Source organism: Brachionichthys hirsutus, unplaced genomic scaffold, assembly GCF_040956055.1.
Source record: "Brachionichthys hirsutus isolate HB-005 unplaced genomic scaffold, CSIRO-AGI_Bhir_v1 contig_887, whole genome shotgun sequence".
NCBI lineage: Eukaryota > Metazoa > Chordata > Actinopteri > Lophiiformes > Brachionichthyidae > Brachionichthys > Brachionichthys hirsutus.
Genome location: NW_027180353.1, coordinates 285,696 through 304,219, shown reverse-complemented (window position 1 = coordinate 304,219; position 18,524 = coordinate 285,696). Strand labels below are relative to the sequence as shown.

Below are 18,524 nucleotides of genomic sequence, written 5' to 3'. Positions count from 1 at the left end.
AACCACTCGAATCAACGTACCGGGCGTTCGGGCCGCGTCGCTGGTAGAATTTACACATCTACTTTTTCTTTTCTTTTCTTTTTTTTATTTGGATTTATAAATGAAAATTAAACTGGCAGTAAAAAGCCGTGTTTTTTCAGGTCAATTACAATTTTTTGCAAAACGGCAAATTATTTTAATAATAAATGAACCCTATTTACTCTTAAAACCAACTCACATAGAAGCACAAATGCCTGCACATGATACGTTAGCATGAAGCAGCGCCTACGACCTTGACTTTTAAGGCCTCGAGCTGAAAAACTGTGGTTGGCTGATGTTTGCCTTTGATCGATTGATCAGTTTTCTCAACCTTGGCAGTGCCATATCAATACCTTAATTCAACACCAGAGATGTTGACTTAATGTAAGAGGACCTCGCTCTTCTAACATGATGAACAAATTCAGTCGTGACAAGGCACCAAAACAAACATCTAATCGGTACGATCAGTATTCAAGTGGCCAATCAAAGGAGCGCTCGTTATTTCATCTCACCAACAGTCTCAAAAGTCAACTTGGCAAGCAGTCACTGCCTTGCACTGGGCAGTAGGATGTAAGGGTGCAAGGAGCGGAGTTTCCACTATAACCGCATGCCTGTCAGGCTGTATTTGGAGCAGAAATACAATCTTGGAATTTTCTAGTCACACTGTGACTCTCATTAGGTGTGCATGTCTTCTTTATTTGTATCTTTTGAGACTCATTAAACATATTTTATTGTGAATAAACATTAATTTTCATTCACTGTAAATGTGCCTGCTTTTTTTATGACTATGGCAGCTGTAGAGAGCAGAGCCGTAAATGAGATGTATAAATCCTCAATGAGTGGATTGAGGAAACTCTGTAGAATTTCTCCTGTAGCTTGGTGCAACTATCCGGGATTGCTTGGAGCAGGAAGCTGCTGCTGAGAACATCATCTGCATCAGCATTCATGAGGCCATGTTTGGCAACAATAAATACACAGTATGGGGAGAAGGCTACCCTGAGCCCCAGGGCCCTCGGCCTGCAGCAACAAACAGTTGAGTGCTCCAGAGAGTGCTGATGATATGGAGGGGGGGGGGACTTTTGGGGATGGGAGCAGGGTCACAAGTGCTCAATACTGAAGGCTTTGAGTTGATTGTATTAAGAATCTACTCTGAAAAGTGTATTTAATCCACCACTAAATACACAACATGGTGTTGAGCTTCGGAACTAAGAGGATGTGATTTATTTAAACACCAATGATTGTTTAGATTGTTCTCAACATCAGCAGGGGAGAAAGGATGTTTTGAGGAGCATATTCTTACATTTTGACTGTTGCCTGAATCAAAGCTGGCTGCCAGGGGGGGGAAACACTTCCTTAGAATTCATGTTAAATTCTGAAGCGCTTCAGCATCAGTGTACAAAAGCAATGATAGGTGGTGATGGGCATGTAAACAGCTGCCATTCTTACACTCTGCAAGCAAAACATTCCTGCCTAAATTTGAAAGGGAGAAAAAAAGGAACATGGGAGGGGAGACCTTTCAGGGAAGGGCACAGGATCGCAGTGCATGTAAAAGGGGACGCGCTGCTCCCTGGAAGCCTTGAGCGGGGACGGCAAATGTCACTCCGATCAGTCGAAAGTGTCACGACGAGCAGCAGAGCTGTGACCTCGGCTGGAGAGGAGCGGAGGGAGACACGAGGGAAGGCACAGAATGACAGAAAAAGCAGTGACAGCAGAAAATGAGCAAAGGGAAAGAGGGAAGAAGAACGGAGAGAAGTTTATGGCGGGCCGATGCCTAATCCCGCCAGCACTCCAGGCTTTGGGAACAGAGGAGCGATATCAGTCAAGACACATTCGCTGCTTTCCTATTGCCTAAATGAGGCCACTTCTGCCTTCAAAGAAAGACGCTTGTTCGCTACCTCCCCTGCAATCACGCGCGCAGCGTGCAGACTGCAGACAGACCTGGAAGCTATCTATTGCCCTCTTTAAGGATCCCGCCACGTGATTACGAGAGCATTGTTACAGACCGCCGGCCTCAGAAAGTGGCTGAAAAAATTAAATCTATATTAAAGAAGTGCTGTTGTAAAAGACAGAAAAATCGTTACAGCCTAATCGAGAGGAAATACATCCACGGGACACTAAAACAAAGGCGATGACGACTGCTGTGGAAGAAGTTCATTCTCATCGTCCAACTCTTATCTGCTGCATATCTCGCAAGCCTCTTCGCAAACCATTGCAGCAGCGTTCATATCAGGCTAATAAGACACCATCAGATTAATTAGTGTGATGTTTTGTGCCATGATTTTTTTCCCGGAGGATACAAATCACCATGTCGACACTTCATTTAAGCCGAATGCCAAAAAAGGCACGAGAACTCTGTGTCAGCTCTGTCATTACACAGCGACAACCAATGCGTCACCACAGCACCACTGCATTGTCTGATAATCGAAATGTGATTTCACTCCAGCAGCCGTGAGCGCTCCTATCCATGGGAATAAAGCAGTGGGAATGCTCAGACAGGGAAGGGAGGGTTCCAATTTGAAATTCTGACATGAAAAAGAAAAGACAAGGGGCAAGAAAGGTAAGACAACTTTTTTCAGTGTGAGATTATCATTTGAACATATCCAGCAGCATTTTGTGCAGCTTTTGTCCTGCAATCCTAACTGTAGATCCACTGTGAATGTTCCGAGCAGCACCAAAGCCCCAAGGCTAAAGCATGATCCGGAGACCACATAACCAAGAGTTCAAGCCGACAGTGCAAATCCCAGGATGAAGATAGAGCAAAGGCCACTCCGGCGAAGGCATAGTCAAGACTCAACGATCTGCGCCACACATCAGATTGAAGAGGTGTTAAATTGTTCTTAAAACCATGAGTCGAGAAGAGGAAAAAAAAGGCATGTGTTTTCTGGCTGGATTAATTTAAAATAGTAAGTATTATTTCACCGTTTCAAACTTCCTTTAAGTCGTAAAAGTGAGATGACACCAAAAGCTAAGTGTCCCTGAAACCACGCGGATTACTGTGCAACCGGTCGGCACCGCCTGCGAACAAAGTCTTCCTCTCTCCAGAGTTTCCTGGAAGCAGAGCGGGGCGAGCTGTGACTAGAATTACAGACACACTTTGAGAAAGTGATAATCTCTACTTACTGAAGGAATTATTGCCCAAGACTTTGTTGTTGCTATTTTCATGCGGTGCTACAGAAATGAACAAATGGCAGCTAAATTTACAGCTCAATATTTCCATTGAGCTTCAACGATTTGACTGGAAACCCAAGGCTTCAGTGTCACAAATCTAATAAAGCTGAATGCACATTGAATGTGAATTATGCATAGTGGTTTTAAATACCAGCCGCAGCTCAGGATTTCTTTGAGGCAATCTGAAACATGGCGGTGCAACTACAAATATTTGCAGCATCACACACTGCATTCTTCATCCAAAAAGTTCACGAAGCATCATTATTTAATCCAGTCCTCCTGAAGTCGAACTGGTAATTAGATCCCAGAAGACAACACAGATTCATCCAACACGCCCAAACTTTAAACGTGCTTGCACGATTTAATTTTCTTAAGTTGAGAATTAATTTGGATGTAGCAGGCATCACACATATTTTATATCAACCTCAATTCGAGTTCATCCAGCAAAGGTCAGGGTGCACGGAAGAGGGAATTAAGTCCAAGAAGTAAAACCTTTGCACACCAAAACCTGGCTGAAATGCCAGCCTTTTTTTCAGAAGCACTTGTTGCCTCTCCATCTTCATATCCACACAACCGAAAATTCAGTAGAGTCAAAACAACCACAAAGACATCTAAAAAAAAGATTCAAAATAAACGTATCAAAAGCAAAATGTACGCACTTACCTGTGGGAGTGCAGAGCTGAGCTGCCGCTGCAGAGAGTCACGGTCGTATATGACATCCTGAAGGTGCTGTTGGGCCAAGCCGAGGCTCTCCTGGGTCTCTCTCAGTGTGTCCAGCAGCCGGTCCCTCTCGTCCAGCATGTTGACCATCAGCTGCTCAAAGTGGGAGTCTGGGTCAGAGGCGCTGCTCTGAGAGCCACGCTGGCTCAGCGCCGTGTCTTCACTGATGGTGGGCATCACCTCGCACATCATCTTGGTGCTGTGGTGGGGGGGGGGAGCAGGAATGATGATTAGGATGGGAGAAATTAAGAAGAATAAAAATCAGCTGTGTCACAACAACTCCACGAGAGGAAGAGGAAGAGGAGGATTGCTGATGACGACCTATCCAGTATTATTCTGCTCTTTTAGTTGTGGCCATGTGACTCGGTCTGACACTGTTGGAGCTCAGCTCAGCTTCACCCCAGTTGTTTGAAGCTGCAGAGACGTCTTCGGAGGCTGGGCGTTCTGCCCTAAATTTCATGCTTGTGCTGTTTAATGCCCGGATTGAGTTGCATAATACACCAGATCATGCTATACTGGATATATGTTGCCATATTCCAACATCCCAGAAGGATGTCATGCTACGCCATGGCTGGTAGTTTATGAGCATCGTGTGATGAAATGAGCTCAAATTAGCTTCATAAATACCTGAAGACGTGAGTTCGACAAAACATCATGGATACATTAAGCCAGGGTATGTCGTTAAAATACAAATTCAGATTCTTTGCTGTATTTTCATAATTTAATATCAGTTTAGCAAGTGGAAAAAGACTTGTTTGACTGCGCAATTTCTCACTCCTTGTATTACATTATTGCAGTTATTGCTATTTTTCCACACAAAAAACCCAAACGCGCAAAAGTGTTGAGAATTAGCAGGCGTGCCACTATATTCAAACAATGCATCCGCTTCGTCCAATGTGATTGTGATGGCCAATGCGAAATGAAATCCTTTGCTGAGATTAAACTGATGTAATGTCTGAATAAACAAATGCCCCACAAATAAAACACCCTCCAGGACAAACACCACTGAAACAAAGACGTCAGTACCCTAAAGACTTTGTATATACACCAACGTAATGGCAGAGCCTTACTCAATGTGCTCATCCAAGACCATATCCCATTGCCCACCGCAGTCCCTACGGGGGTGGGTTATAATGGCAGGTTTGTGTTTCAGCATGTTCTGGCAGTGAGATGGGTTCTCCCATTTCTTCTATGGGAACCCTTCCAGATTCCCACCAGTCTGCTATTCAGCTCCAAATCCTGCCGTTTAGACCTGAGAGACCCAGCCAGTGCGCTTGCTTGGTTGGACACTCTTGCACGTGCCAAGCTTCGCTTGGAGAGCCCGTGGACCGACTGCGTGCACCGGTGGTGCATTTTAAGCAGCGGGTAATGATTTATTCCCGACTTTGGCTCAGTGGATGCTGTAAAGAGAGGGAAGTGGTGGTTGCATAAAAAAAAAATCAATTTCAATATGAAATCAGGGCGTGTGTCAAAACAAACTTGAGGCAAATAATAATGCTGCTCATTGGCGATGATTATGTTGTTTGTGACAAGAAGAATGCACCCAAAGGTTATCGACAACTTCAAATTGAAGGTTTAACTTCATCCTCAAAATCCAAAAATGGTGGGATGGATCTGTGGAACAAAATTGAATCAGATAACTTGCATTTAATTCATTTAGACAACCTAGACAATATATGTTGTGTGTTTAACTTATCATGTTAAGATCTTTTTTGTTGTCTGTTCTGCTCTGGGTGATTCTCAGCCCAGCCCGTTTTCAGATCGCAAATTCGCCATCTTTCAAATTATTGGAATAACATTTTTTTTACTTCAAAAATTACCATAATAAATAATTATGAATAAACTATTTTAAAAGGTGGTAATGTGGCTCTGATACAGCTTCTGATACCCAGTGGATTCCATTAGTTGAATTATCTTTTCTTGATTTTGGTTGAAGTCAGGTTAGTTATTAAAGCTTGCTTGACTTTCTTTTTTGGGCCACTTTTTTATATAACTGAAAAGTGACTAAATTCATTATGTTGGGCTGTACTCTCTGTGACGCTACAATTATTATCTGTAGTTGGCAAAAGAGAATAATTTCAACCAGTTTGGTAAAATTAATAATTTCTGCCGGTTTGGAAATGTGTTAAATTTGTCTGTTGGTTGTACTTCTAATGTCTGTTCGTTTGTTTAAAATTGAAGCTGTTGCTCAAGAATTTCATATATCTGCCTCTTCAGGAAAATGTTCGATACAGAAAATGCGAAAATGCTGATTCGTGAGGGTTTATCGCCCAATCGAATCTATTACTGAATATACTAAAGTTTTCACAACTTCATTGGTCTTGAATTCTAAACAAACAAACAAAACAATGTTGCACAAACAAGACAACGTTTAAGTGAGAGGATTTAATGCGGCTGGTTAGAGATGTTAAATGTGAGGCTGGAATGATTCAAGAATCACGGGAGGCAGGAACAGCAGCATGCTCAATTGAACACATTGTGGGCTACAGATACAATAAGAAAGTGTAAGACAGTCATGGATCATTGGGCTTTTCTCTGCATGCCATCTGCCAATCAATGAATTATTCAGAAAGGAACCGGTGAGGATTTCTTCCCAATCAATATATCCGGAAGCACACCTACGGACAATTTGCAGTGATCAATTCACCTAATTTGCACGTTTTTGGAGGTGGGAGGAAGCCGGAGAGAACCCACGCAGACAATGGGAGCGCATGCAAACTCCCCTCAAAAAAAGAGAAAAAGAAATATTCTTTCTGTTAGGCAATAACGCTACCCACTGCACCACCATGCCGCCCTAAAATCACAACCAATGAAGAAGAAACAGTTGACGTTGAGAAATAATGGAACCCCTGCAAAACTGTAATTCACAATCGTGGGGTTACTTTATAGATGTTCCAGTACTGTTGCAGCTTTCTCTTGCTTGAAATAGCATCCCGATTAAACACTGGCAGGTCCATAAACATTCCCTAACCTGAAACAAATGTTTTAATGCGCTAATTCTTACACTAATCTAACAGCCTCTGTAACAAAGGAGAAAAACTAGAGAAGCAGCAGCAGCAATAGATTTGGTCCACAGTCAGTGTTGACTTGGCACACACCCCACGGACTGTAGTACTGCAATTAGTAGTACAGGTCACAGCTTTTCTGGCAATGCACAACACAAAATCACTGTACTTAAGACAGAAAAGAGCAGGCGTTACACAGAAATACAGGCCACAGTCGGAGGGAGGATTTGTCATGCAAGTAATACGTTAGCATATGCAAAACAGCTGAAACAGATACAAAGCATGACTGAAACACCTCATCAATACATGACTCTAAAATAAGTCCAAAGAAATAGGAAAGTGTCTAAAATGTCTAAGTCAAGACTACAAATATGACATTAGACTTAATTATCTAGCATCAAGTAAAACCTACCCTCTTGACTGTTACGCTTAAGATGTGCTACCTTTTTCATTCTTTTTTTTATCCGCTCATTGGATTTTTGGATTAAACAGAGAAACCCATTGTTGAAAGCATGACCTCCTTTGCAATTTCAGCTTTAGCAACCATAAAACTGTCCAAGTGAGCAATTGTACCACATCTAAGGATAAAGGTTTTATTTACCTACAAAATGGGATAAAATCCTCGCTGTGTGACATTGACAAATAATTTGTATTTTTTTTTAACTTGGAGCCAGAAAACCCTCCAATCAAACAACACGGATCTCCTCTTAGGGCAAACTAACAGCGTAAGAGTTGCCACAGGTATTACAGGAAGCAAGAATTTACAACTGGACATAAATATTTAAAGTGATCTGCTTCACAGACCCAAACTTTTAACTCATTCTCTCTATAAGCTGCTGTAGTTCATGAGATTCCTTCTAATTCCTCATCTATGCAGTTGCTATTTTAAATCAAGTCTGGACAGCTTACACAGACTTAACAGCAATAACACTACACTACACAAAGTGTGGTAAAGATGGCAAAATAGGTACTTGAGAGTTCCGTCTAAAAAAGACTGAAGCATATAATTTATGCAGGATGGATGTAAAAAAAAAAATCCACTTATGTGCAAACACTCTATCTTAGCAAGAGCAAATCAGCAAGCTGCAGCTAATTCCCAAGTTAATCTCATTAATGGGGACAATTGTGTGAGTAGATAAGGAGCAGCAGACACAAAACAGCAATATGTTCCTGTGCAACGTATGGCCAACGTGAGGCAGATTCAGCACTATCCAGCAGCACGGGACACATCAAACGCCGCCTGCAGGAGCGAGCGAGTGCAGAATGAGCAGAGGGCTGAGTACGACTTTCTGTGACTTTGGAGATAAGCTCTGCTACTGTGTGTTCGCTCAGCTGACTTTGGAGACACTAAAATATAACTACCGTTATTCAATAGTGTGTTTAAAGGTAGGATGTAGAATGAAGTGCGTTCTGCTTCCTGACATGACACTTCATGTTAGAAAGAGGAAGAAACATTGGCTGCTGGAGAATGAATTCTGAATAGCATTACTATATTGTACTATAGTGGAATGTTCTTGTATTTTATTTGGACCATTGGCTCTATAATATGGAATAGCTCGTTGTTATTCTGTTATCAAGTAGCTGCTATCCTTGCAGCTAGCTTCAACCGCCTTATGATGCTCCAAACTAGCAGAAAGACGAATGCACATTGGCTTTTCCTGTGTCCTTCATGTAAAAAAATCTGTCCTCAAGCTGTTCTAGGCAGGCATGAAAGTGAAGGAAGGTCATGTTACATAAAGATCTGTGCACACATTGGTAACTCAGGGCAATCAATGCATGTAAACTCCTTTTAATTATCATAGGTAAGCATTAAAGCTTCTCTCTTTGTTTCCCAAACGTGGAATTTATGATTAAGGCAGGAGATTTATATCAGGGAACAAGTGAAAACTCGAAAAGCATTCAGAGAGCGCAGACCTCCTCCAAGCAGCTCATTCCCCTCGTAATTAGATTTACACCATCCACACGATGATCTGGGTCATCATCAAGAGGTTCTAAATTGTTGCAGGTATCTTTATACACCAACCATGAAAAGTGAAAGTGAATCAGACGCCACTGAATCCGTAAATCGGGTTTTCAATGTTAAAATTTTAGTTTTTTTTTTTTTTTTTGCCCTCATTCTGGATCAGATGAAATTCGGTGGTGAGATAGAGGCCCCCACCCTACATGAATGTGTCCAGTTCCATAAACATCGGTCAATAATGAACCGAGATATTGCGGGACTGCAAGGTTAACAAAAATATCAAGGTGATCCAGAATCCAGGATCTCTTCTGGATCATCATCTGTTTCAGGTAACATTCCCAACACCTCCTGAAAATGTCATCAAGATCCATCTGTAACCTTTTGAGTTATCTTGCTAACAAACAGACAGACAGACAAACAAACCAATGGCAGCGATTACATAACCCCCCCCCCCCCCCCCCTCGCCTCGGCAGAGGTAACAATCATTGATCAATAAGATAATCTTCTGCCTCTCCCCCGTTAGCTCCGGACTCACAAATTGAATGTGAGTGTTCTGTTGATAAATACTTCTCTTCATGGTTACACCTGCTACTTTTCGATTAGCAGGGAAGCTGACTCCAGTACCGTTTGAGTTTGGGTCTTTGGCTCGCTGCTAATGCAAAGTGCATCTACTGACAGTATTGATCAGCACAAAGGATAATGTCAAAACTGTTGCACATTACTCCCCCCCCCCCCCCCCCCACACACACACACACTTTGGCACTCATATAAAGCCAACAGGTGGGAAAAGAGTGACGCGCCATTTTTGTGAATGGAATGGACCAGATTGCATATACACTCATAACACTGAGACATTCCATTCATTCTCTCTGCGCCAAAGAGACTTCTGACAGAAAAAGAGACAGTCTGCCAAGAAAACAATTAATGCCTCTTCAATTTAATTACAACCACCCCAAAAAAAAAACAAAAAAAAAACATACAATAACACTCAAGCAAGAGGCTGCTGAGTTGGATGAAGCAAACTATTATTAACTCATCACCAGTGCTGAAAAATCCCAAAATGATTTGTGGTATTCTGCAATATTGTGACACTCTGGGAGGATGCACTTGCAGACATAGACTGATATTTACAGAAAAATATCCACCCATCCATCCGTGCAGCCAGGAGGAGCAAGGCTTTGTGTATGCTGACAAACACTTATGCCAAGCATATTCAACTGATTGAAATTACAACAGCAGCAGTTTTCACCACACAAACATTAAATAAAAAAAGTGAAGGCACTCTATTTGTTCCCTGTATGTGCCACCATTACGTCAGTGATGTCAGGCTTTTAGTGGGTTTTTTGCAAGTTTTCTGAGGTAGAATTTCTGTGAAAATCGACCAATTCCTTACATTTTTGTCTTTTTCAATCTCTTTTTCAAGCCTCACTAATAAATATTCCTGTATGATCCGTTCTCGTGGCCCAAATCTGTACTGATTCCGTCCAATTCCATCAGGTTTTTCAACAGCAGAAAAATGCTTGTGACAGGCTGTGCACTATGTTCCCAATACTAGACCGTGGATTCAGAGAACAGCAGGTGAGCACGAAAGAGCGTTTAGCAGCTTAAGAGTCAGAGCTTCCCCTCAGGACTTGGTTCAGACCACAGAGAGGGAAGAGGAATGGATATTGGGCTCACACCTGCAGGTGGTGTCTTAAAACACATACTAATGTTGCTCTGCTTCCCCTGGATCTGTAGCAATATTCACTGTTTCTGCTTTATAATCTGAGCATTGGGAACTCTGATCGCACATTATAGGATGGGGTGCAAGAGGAAGAATCTGGCATTTAGTTATTTAAACACTGCAGAGGCTTCAGTTTTTAAAACATGGTGATGTGTCCTTTGAAAATATAAAAGAAATCATTAGAATCTGTTAATAAGGAATTTCACTGAACAAAGACAGAGTGGGATTTTATAAGTACAATATTAGGACAACAGAGGACTGAGTTTGTTTGCTGTCAGTGTCTATAGGATCTATATTGCTTATAAAATGAACTAAAGTTATTCAGTTTATAATAGAGCGGATCAATATCACTCCTTGGATATTTACTCAGCAGGACACACATGGAGAACATGAATTTACCACAGAAATGCTGCGAATATTATGACAGTAAAGGAAAAGGGGAAAGAAAGAGTGATGGCAAAGGTGCAGAGTTCCACCCAGTTCCATTCCATTAAGGAGAAGGAAGGAAGGGGAGCAGAAACTGCATGTGTATCAAGTGTGTGTGGGTGCATGCGCATCCATTTGTCAGAGTGCCCTTTACCTTTTTACCTGTCTGCAAGCAGCTCTGGGGGGGGGGCTGTGTGAGTGAGGTCACAAATGAAACACAAGTCTGCATGCTCATGAAAACAAGAAGGAGTGGCATGAATGACCTTTAACATTTGGCCACAATTCCCTGCTGCAAGGTCAAGTAAGTCATTGATCGATGAAGTTTATGTTGAGCACAGATCAAGGCGGGGAAAGAAAAGGGAAGTCATGGACAGGGCGTAGCCAATTTCACCTGGGGACACCGGCAGTTCTGCTGGATATCCGTAAAACATCATTTTATTGAGAGGTGAGGTCACCACCATTCTGCATGACAGTTCAGGGCAACACACCAGACTTATTATAGGCTGTGGAGGGGTATTTGCATGATTGAGGTATATGCATTACTGCAGAGTCGCAGACTTTCATCCGTTCTGCATAACATGTCGGCATCAAGCTTGGAAATGGTGCAGGGCTCCAACTTCAGCGACACAGAAGTCAAATAGAGCGAAGCTCCTTTATTATTGCCACGGTTGCAATTGTTCACATTTTTTGCAAGATCAGAGCAGACTCACAAATGTTGCCTTCAGCTATAAACCCTCTGGCGGTAAATGAAGCCAGCTCCCGTATGTGAGCGTGCCTCCTCTCATTCATTCATCTCCAGCAGGAATATTGTGTGTGTGCGTGCGTGTGTGCGTGCATGCGTGCTTGCGAATGGATGGATGAATGACAGAGAGGGAGCTCTCCCTCCTCGCATCTCTCTATAATAGCCGGTAATAATATTGTTTATAGGAGGGGCAGCTGTTCTTCCTGTGACAGCTCCTCTTTTACTGTTATTAACCGCACGCGCACGCGCGCGCGCACGCACGCACACACTCCGAGGCAAGCCTGACTGCGGCGCTGATCGCGTACGTAAAAAAATAAAATATCCACCTCGTTCTCTGAAATGATAATCGGGGAGAATCCTCAGCTATTGTCTCAAGTGCATTACATCATGCCATGCAGCCTCCCAGCCTGCATCCCGCCTCCCGTTAACTCTCTCTCCCCTCTCTCTCTCTTCACTATGACAGCCGGTAGAATTTGGATTTCTTTATTTTTTTCTTGTCTGCAGAGCCTCACAATGTCAGAAACACACGCAAAATGCATAGGTAAAATACAAGCATCCCCCCCAAAGCAAATCATCCCATGAGTTGAGGATGTGAAGAGGGCACCGGTGAAATTCACCTTGAGCCTTGCAGGAAACAGTGCAATGTCGGTCACAGCAATAGCAACGGCAACAGTGTGCACATACTCACGTTTGATTCCTTTACTATCGGAGGAGGGATCTGGCAGCGAATCAGGGACGACTGCAGTCTCTTTGAGCTACACCATCAAGCGGGCAATCCTGGGAAGCGGCGCCGGGGCTCGGAAAGGTGCAGCCGGTCCCCACCGCTGGCATGGTCGGAAAACCAAAGAGCGGGAATAATCGCCAAATTAGCCACGTCAGGTAATGACATTTGATTTCCGGGGGGGCGGGGGGGGGGGGGGGGAGTGCACACACTCACCGGTTAAGAAATTATGTTACAAATTCAGCTGTGACAAGCGGAGCTGGAAAAGACCATTGTGAGAACTGACGGAGGGGAGGTGTGTGTGTGTGTGGAGTCTTAAAGTTGCAGCTGTGCAATTCTCCCCTCTGTGTGAAGACATGGACCGATAATAATAGTAAAAATAATAATAATAATAATAATAATCATGTTTACTATAGAGCACTAAAATGGCAAATATGCCTCATCTCAAATATATTTGCTATAAAACATCGAAATATAATGTGTCCTAATCCTGTAGAGAATAAAAGCATTATTGTGTGTAGAAAGGTCATGACCTCACTCCAATAAACATTCATTCATTCCACAGATCATCACCCTGGAGTGGACATCTAATACCTGTATATTTCTCTCCAAGAGAATTGAAAGAGGCAGTAAAAGACACAAAATATTTTATACAATAAATGAATGAATTCAGTTTTTAAAGTTTTTATTAAAAGATCAAATGCATTTAGTCATTTAGAAAATTTAAAAGCAAACACGCAAGCCCACATGTATGGCACAGCTGCTGAAATGGGTCAGTTCTGATTCACTTATCAGACTTGATGAACACATTTTGTAAAAAGAATAATCCTCCAAATTAAACTACAATAGAATAATGCAGCGATACAAAAATGCACACAATAAACTGTAATAATAGATAATTTACAAATAATTTTATTTAAGGAGGTGTTGCCGCTTTGGTCTTGAGTATATTGTAAAGTGGCACGCATCATGAAGAAGGTTGCCGACGCCTGATTCAGATAATAAGCAGGTCTGCAGGCCCATTGCCTGCGATTGATGTCGCTGTCCGTGGTGCTGAATTGCATGTGTTCTGCATTATGTGCTGCACTGCATTGCAGCATGGTGAGGGGATGTCGCTCCAAAAGATTATTTTGAAGGGTTAAACTATGTTTTGATAATGCCATTAATGAGGGGGGGGGGGGGGGGGGGGTCATTCATGCCTGGATTCTGGGAAAACATCTGTTTTGCTGCATTTATATTTATATGTATAATAGTCTATGAGGGATTAAATCCCACCTGGGAAAATACTTTCGGATGCGTATTTTCTGTTTTTGCAGCCACAGCTTGCTTCTCCCCTGTTCTTTTTCTCTTGTCTGATGAAAACAAGCACAGCGCTAAGTGCTGAAGTGGACTGCTGGCTCTCTTCTTGAGGGAAAAAACACTTACTTGTGAGTAAAGCCAACATGAAGACATTGGGCGTAAACACACCCACAACCTGATGCTGCAGGCTGTGAGTCTGTTTCATCTTCACAGGATTTCAGGACTGTATATTTTTTTTGTGGAAACATATGGATAAAGCCTACAATTTCTGACTAACAACAACTGGCTGATTGTAATGCATCTAAATGCTCCTATACCATTCGACCAACCACATTGACTCTTGTGTCTTCTCTGCTACTACAGCTTCATATCGCCGTCCTTCCATATTAATTTCACTGGAGGAGTCGGTATAAAGCAATGCACAGAAATGATTGTGACGCACTCATACCTTCACACCTCAAAGCTCAAAAGGCAAGTGCTCATTGGCTTCGTTTCAAAGGCAAATGCTAAACAAACCAAAAAAAAAAACACTTAAAGTAGAATTTGGACACAAATAGTTTGACTGTCCCATCAGTGGAAATGATGCTAAAACAGGCGGCAGTTAAAAGCGAGCAATCAAAGTGATACATGAATGAAAAGGAATCTATAAAAAGCAACCTATAAAAGAAAAAAAAGACCTGTGATGCTTCTTAAATCTAATCCTCCTCCTTGAGATGCTAAATGTGAGAATGTCATTAAATGAGTCACCCCCCCCCCCCTCCCTTAGTCATGCAAATGCTCCTCTTTGCATGCAGTGGGTTGGTGCATGCTAATCTCACATCAAAATCTCGATGATCTCCAAGGCTAAACAGTTAAGCTCCTCACGGCCAATTAAAAAGACATGCACACTCGCTCACCACGCTGCAGAGACGCTGATGCAAGTGTTGTTTGTCCAGAACGATGGACAGACTGGAGTTCACTGCTCGGTATAATGATTAAATATTCACGTCAACAGCCGTCTGCACTCCAGAGGGGAGTGTCGCCTGGCAGGATGCCCTGTATCTCCACCTTGTTTCACAGAGGATCAAAAGGGAATGCGTAAACCGAGGCTGACATTTTCCACATTTGTTAACATGGTTTTGGCCTGTTTCTATTTGACCATCCGTCCTCTGCTGCCTCCAATCCCTCTGTCTTTTCCAGGATAAAAGAAACCTCCTATGATTTATCTATCAGTGAGGAGACAGAGCAGCCAGAGGTCTGCTATCTTTATGACTGGCTTGAACCTGTTTTTAAGGCCTTGCTGGAATCATAAAGCAAGCTGCCAACCTCTCGCTGCTTAATACACTGATAAGAGCGATGGTCTTGAGCTGGGATACGAGATACATTAGCGCAACAGAACCGAGAGGGATTACAGGTGTCTGGACTCCTGTAGATCTTTTTATCTGTTGGGCCCACCCCTCGAGGAAACAATGGCATTGCGCCTGAACACACATCTCCTGTGTCTGCCAGCGAGGCAGCAGCACAAAACATAGTCCTTCACAACTCATATTCCCAGATTAAAAAGTCTCCCCATTCCCAAAGCTCAGGGACTAAAGCCAAATGTGTTACAGCTTTCAGCACTGGAAAGGCTTCTTGTTGTGACTTTCAACAAACCACAAATCATCAGACTCTTAATCATCCTTCATCCCCGACATGTACCTTATGTTTCTGTCATTTCCAAGATGAACGCATGAACCATGCAGTCTCACCGAATATAATGACGGGCATCAGCTGAGGCCCCGGTGATGTCACGTGTCAGAGGTCAGCGTTCCGAGGCCACTTAAGTCACCCTCATCATATCTCACAAGGACAGGAACAAAAGCACAGCTGCTGAAGCCATAAAGTATTAATTGAGTACGCTCCTCCTCAATTTGAAATCCAATTGCCTTTTCGTAGCAGGGCAGCAGGAAGAGGGAGGTGGGCAGAGTACCGGCCGAAAGAGGAGGTAAAGTCTTCCTTATGAACAGTATAGAGGAGAACAATTCGGACAGCGAGGAGAATGATCGCTCAATGAACCAGGATGCTTAGCCCACCTCAGAAAGGGGGTCGCAAATCAGAACAATGATGCATCCCCTGCGTTACTCCACCTCAGCTGTTAGTTGGTGGCCGTGGTCCGAGATGATTGACGGAGCACAGGAAACGGCTTCTGTAATGGTCGTCTTTACTGTCTTATCTACGGGTGCATTATGTGGTGCAAATTGCCCCAGGTGCTTATTTATTACCTTAAGCCACAGATGAATGCTGGGGGGTGTATTGCCCTGTACCTTGCTTCACCTCTGCTGCTGTGCATCACATCACTGAAAGACTGACTGATGTGAGCACCTCACTCTCATCATGGCAGGAAGGGCAGGAGAGAGATTGGAAGCTTTTCCTGCTTGCCTTTTGGGACATATGCAACGCTATTTATTGGGTATTTGTTCCTGAACGTTGCATGAATGTATTTCGTGCCGACTCCAGAAAATTCCCTTCAAAGGGGCCCCCTATTTTTTAAAAAAAGAAGCTTTGGTTCGATGACTCGATTGCCCCTCGGAGTGGCCCGGAGTCTGCTCTGCCCTTGAAGTGAATGACACTGAAGCAAAATCAATTGAAACTGAGAACTCCTGCTCCCTTCTTTATGTGTCAAGGAGAGAACTCCTGTTGCATCCGGCCCCGATTGGCCAAGCAGGGTCCCTGTTGCCAAGCAACCATACAGCGGTGTTGGAGGCCTTGCAGACAGACAACTGCTAATGAAACCAGGGGGTAGAGGTAGAGGGAGTGTGCTGCTGAAAACGATTATAGGATCTTCCTTCTTATGTGTTACATGTCCAGGAGTCCTGCAACATGCAGGTACATGATTGAACAACTGACCCCCCCCCCCCCCCCCCCCCCCCCCGACACACACCACCAATGCTCACAGGCTCATTTACATCCTCCCTGCTTGTGATGTGTCGTCCCATTGGGGCCAGAGTCAGGTGCCTGAGTGCAGCCATGTCTCAGCCCCCCCCCCCCCACATCTGACACCATCACCTTCCTTCTCATCACCCAAGGACTAATATTTACATTGAAGAAAAGATTGCCATGCGTAATCACTGGACGTGATCAGAAGGCTTCGGCAAGCAAAGTCTCAGAGGTCTAGACACACAGATGGCGTCAACGCAAACACGAGGAACACAGAGTAGAGTGTTGATTGCAGGAATGAGTCATGCTCAGGTCACACATACAGATCCTGCAGCCAGTATCCTGCACAGTCTGCTCAGACGCACTGTTAATCCAATGGAAATCATAAACACATTACATTTATTTAGTCTTGAAATATAGGTCAAGTGAACAAACGAGTGTCGGTGTGTTATGTGTATGCATGTGTATGTGATGGCGCCCATTCTCTAGATTTTGCTGTGACATGTTTCTGGAAAGCGTGATGCTATTTCCCTTCATGTACTCTCACTGTAACCTCACATTGTCCTTCTGCAGGGCACCTTAGTAGATACTGGAACAGTTATGATGGACTTCAAGATCTCCAGTTGAAGACTGATGCCATAGATGGGTTTTTCCTTTTCTAAATTTCCCACAACCCCTCTATTCATTGTGTAAATGTGACATTGAATATCTGTTATTTCAAAACAAGTGTTAGACATCAGATAAAGCAGCAACCATAATGAAATAGAAGAAATCCAAAATGCATTTCCTAATTTTGCAATTTTATTTCTCGGCAGCTCCGGAATGGACACTCATTATTTTACTCCAAAATGTTTCTATGCCCTTTCAGGATCACACAGAAAAAGTGTGTTTGACTGCAGGACTATAGAGATATCCGGCAACGTGAGCTAAAAGTAAGCTCTTTAAAATGCCAGCATCAAACGAGTCTTGCAGTTTTTCAGTGTAAATCCACATATTATCAGAGACTTTAAAATTATGTGTTTTTAAATTAATGTAATCTTATTTGGCCTTTAATACCTTTATATTGAAATGTACTTTACCAATTTAGTGTATTTTTGTTACTCGCATGTACCAGTCCTGGCTTCCATTAATGCCTGAGGCTTTTGTTTTATGTTATATCCTTATTCTTTTCATAATCAAGTCAAGTGTCCGACCAAAATGAATCAGCCCGGTCCTGTTCCACAATTAGTCATTTGTACCACAGACTCCGAAGCCTGTCACATCATGTCTTGTCTCTGACATCATCCATATGCAATGGATCATGTTATAGGGGATAAACAGGATCGGCTGGTCCCTCGATAGATAAGGGCCTCCCCTCAAGGTCTTTCAACACTCCCTCCACATGATGGCTGATTGATTGGTTTCCTCATAAAAAGGTTTTATGTGGCCAATGTCAAAGGGCCTCGTACTCTCACCCGCAGTGATTCCTGTTTCGGAGCAATGTTGGACAACCTGTCTGGTTTATTATGGGAATATGCAGAGGCAATGATTAGTTATCGCCTGTCATATCATATAGTTTAGTGGCTGAAAGCGTTTCTTTATGAAAGTCGGTGGAAATGGCTCTACGCTTCTTAAGAAAATGGGCCCCCACTTGTCTTTTAAGACACACACGAGTGCTATTAAGTCTTTTCAGAGTGCTTAAACTGCCTGCGGTTGTTTATCTAACTGATGGGGAAATTACTTTTTTCCAACTGATGGCATGGATAAAAAGTTCCAAGTGGCCCCACCTTCCTTTCTCTACAATATATTATTTCCAGCTCTATTTCAAAGACAAACAGTCATGAGCATGATTACATGACAGACATAAA

The 18,524-nt window shown here is 43.0% G+C and overlaps 1 protein-coding gene across 1 annotated transcript in view; it reads right to left on the bottom strand.

The window, feature by feature from the left end:
• Positions 1-4,098, bottom strand: part of LOC137913954 (liprin-alpha-2-like) — a gene marked incomplete at its 3' end in the record, with an annotated part of 65,203 nt that extends 61,105 nt beyond the window's left edge. Inside the window, exon 1 of the mRNA XM_068757576.1 lies at positions 3,850-4,098. Within this exon, the coding sequence (XP_068613677.1) occupies positions 3,850-4,098 (249 nt within the window). The remainder of the gene's footprint in view (positions 1-3,849) is intronic.
• Between the last annotated feature and the right edge of the window lie 14,426 nt (positions 4,099-18,524).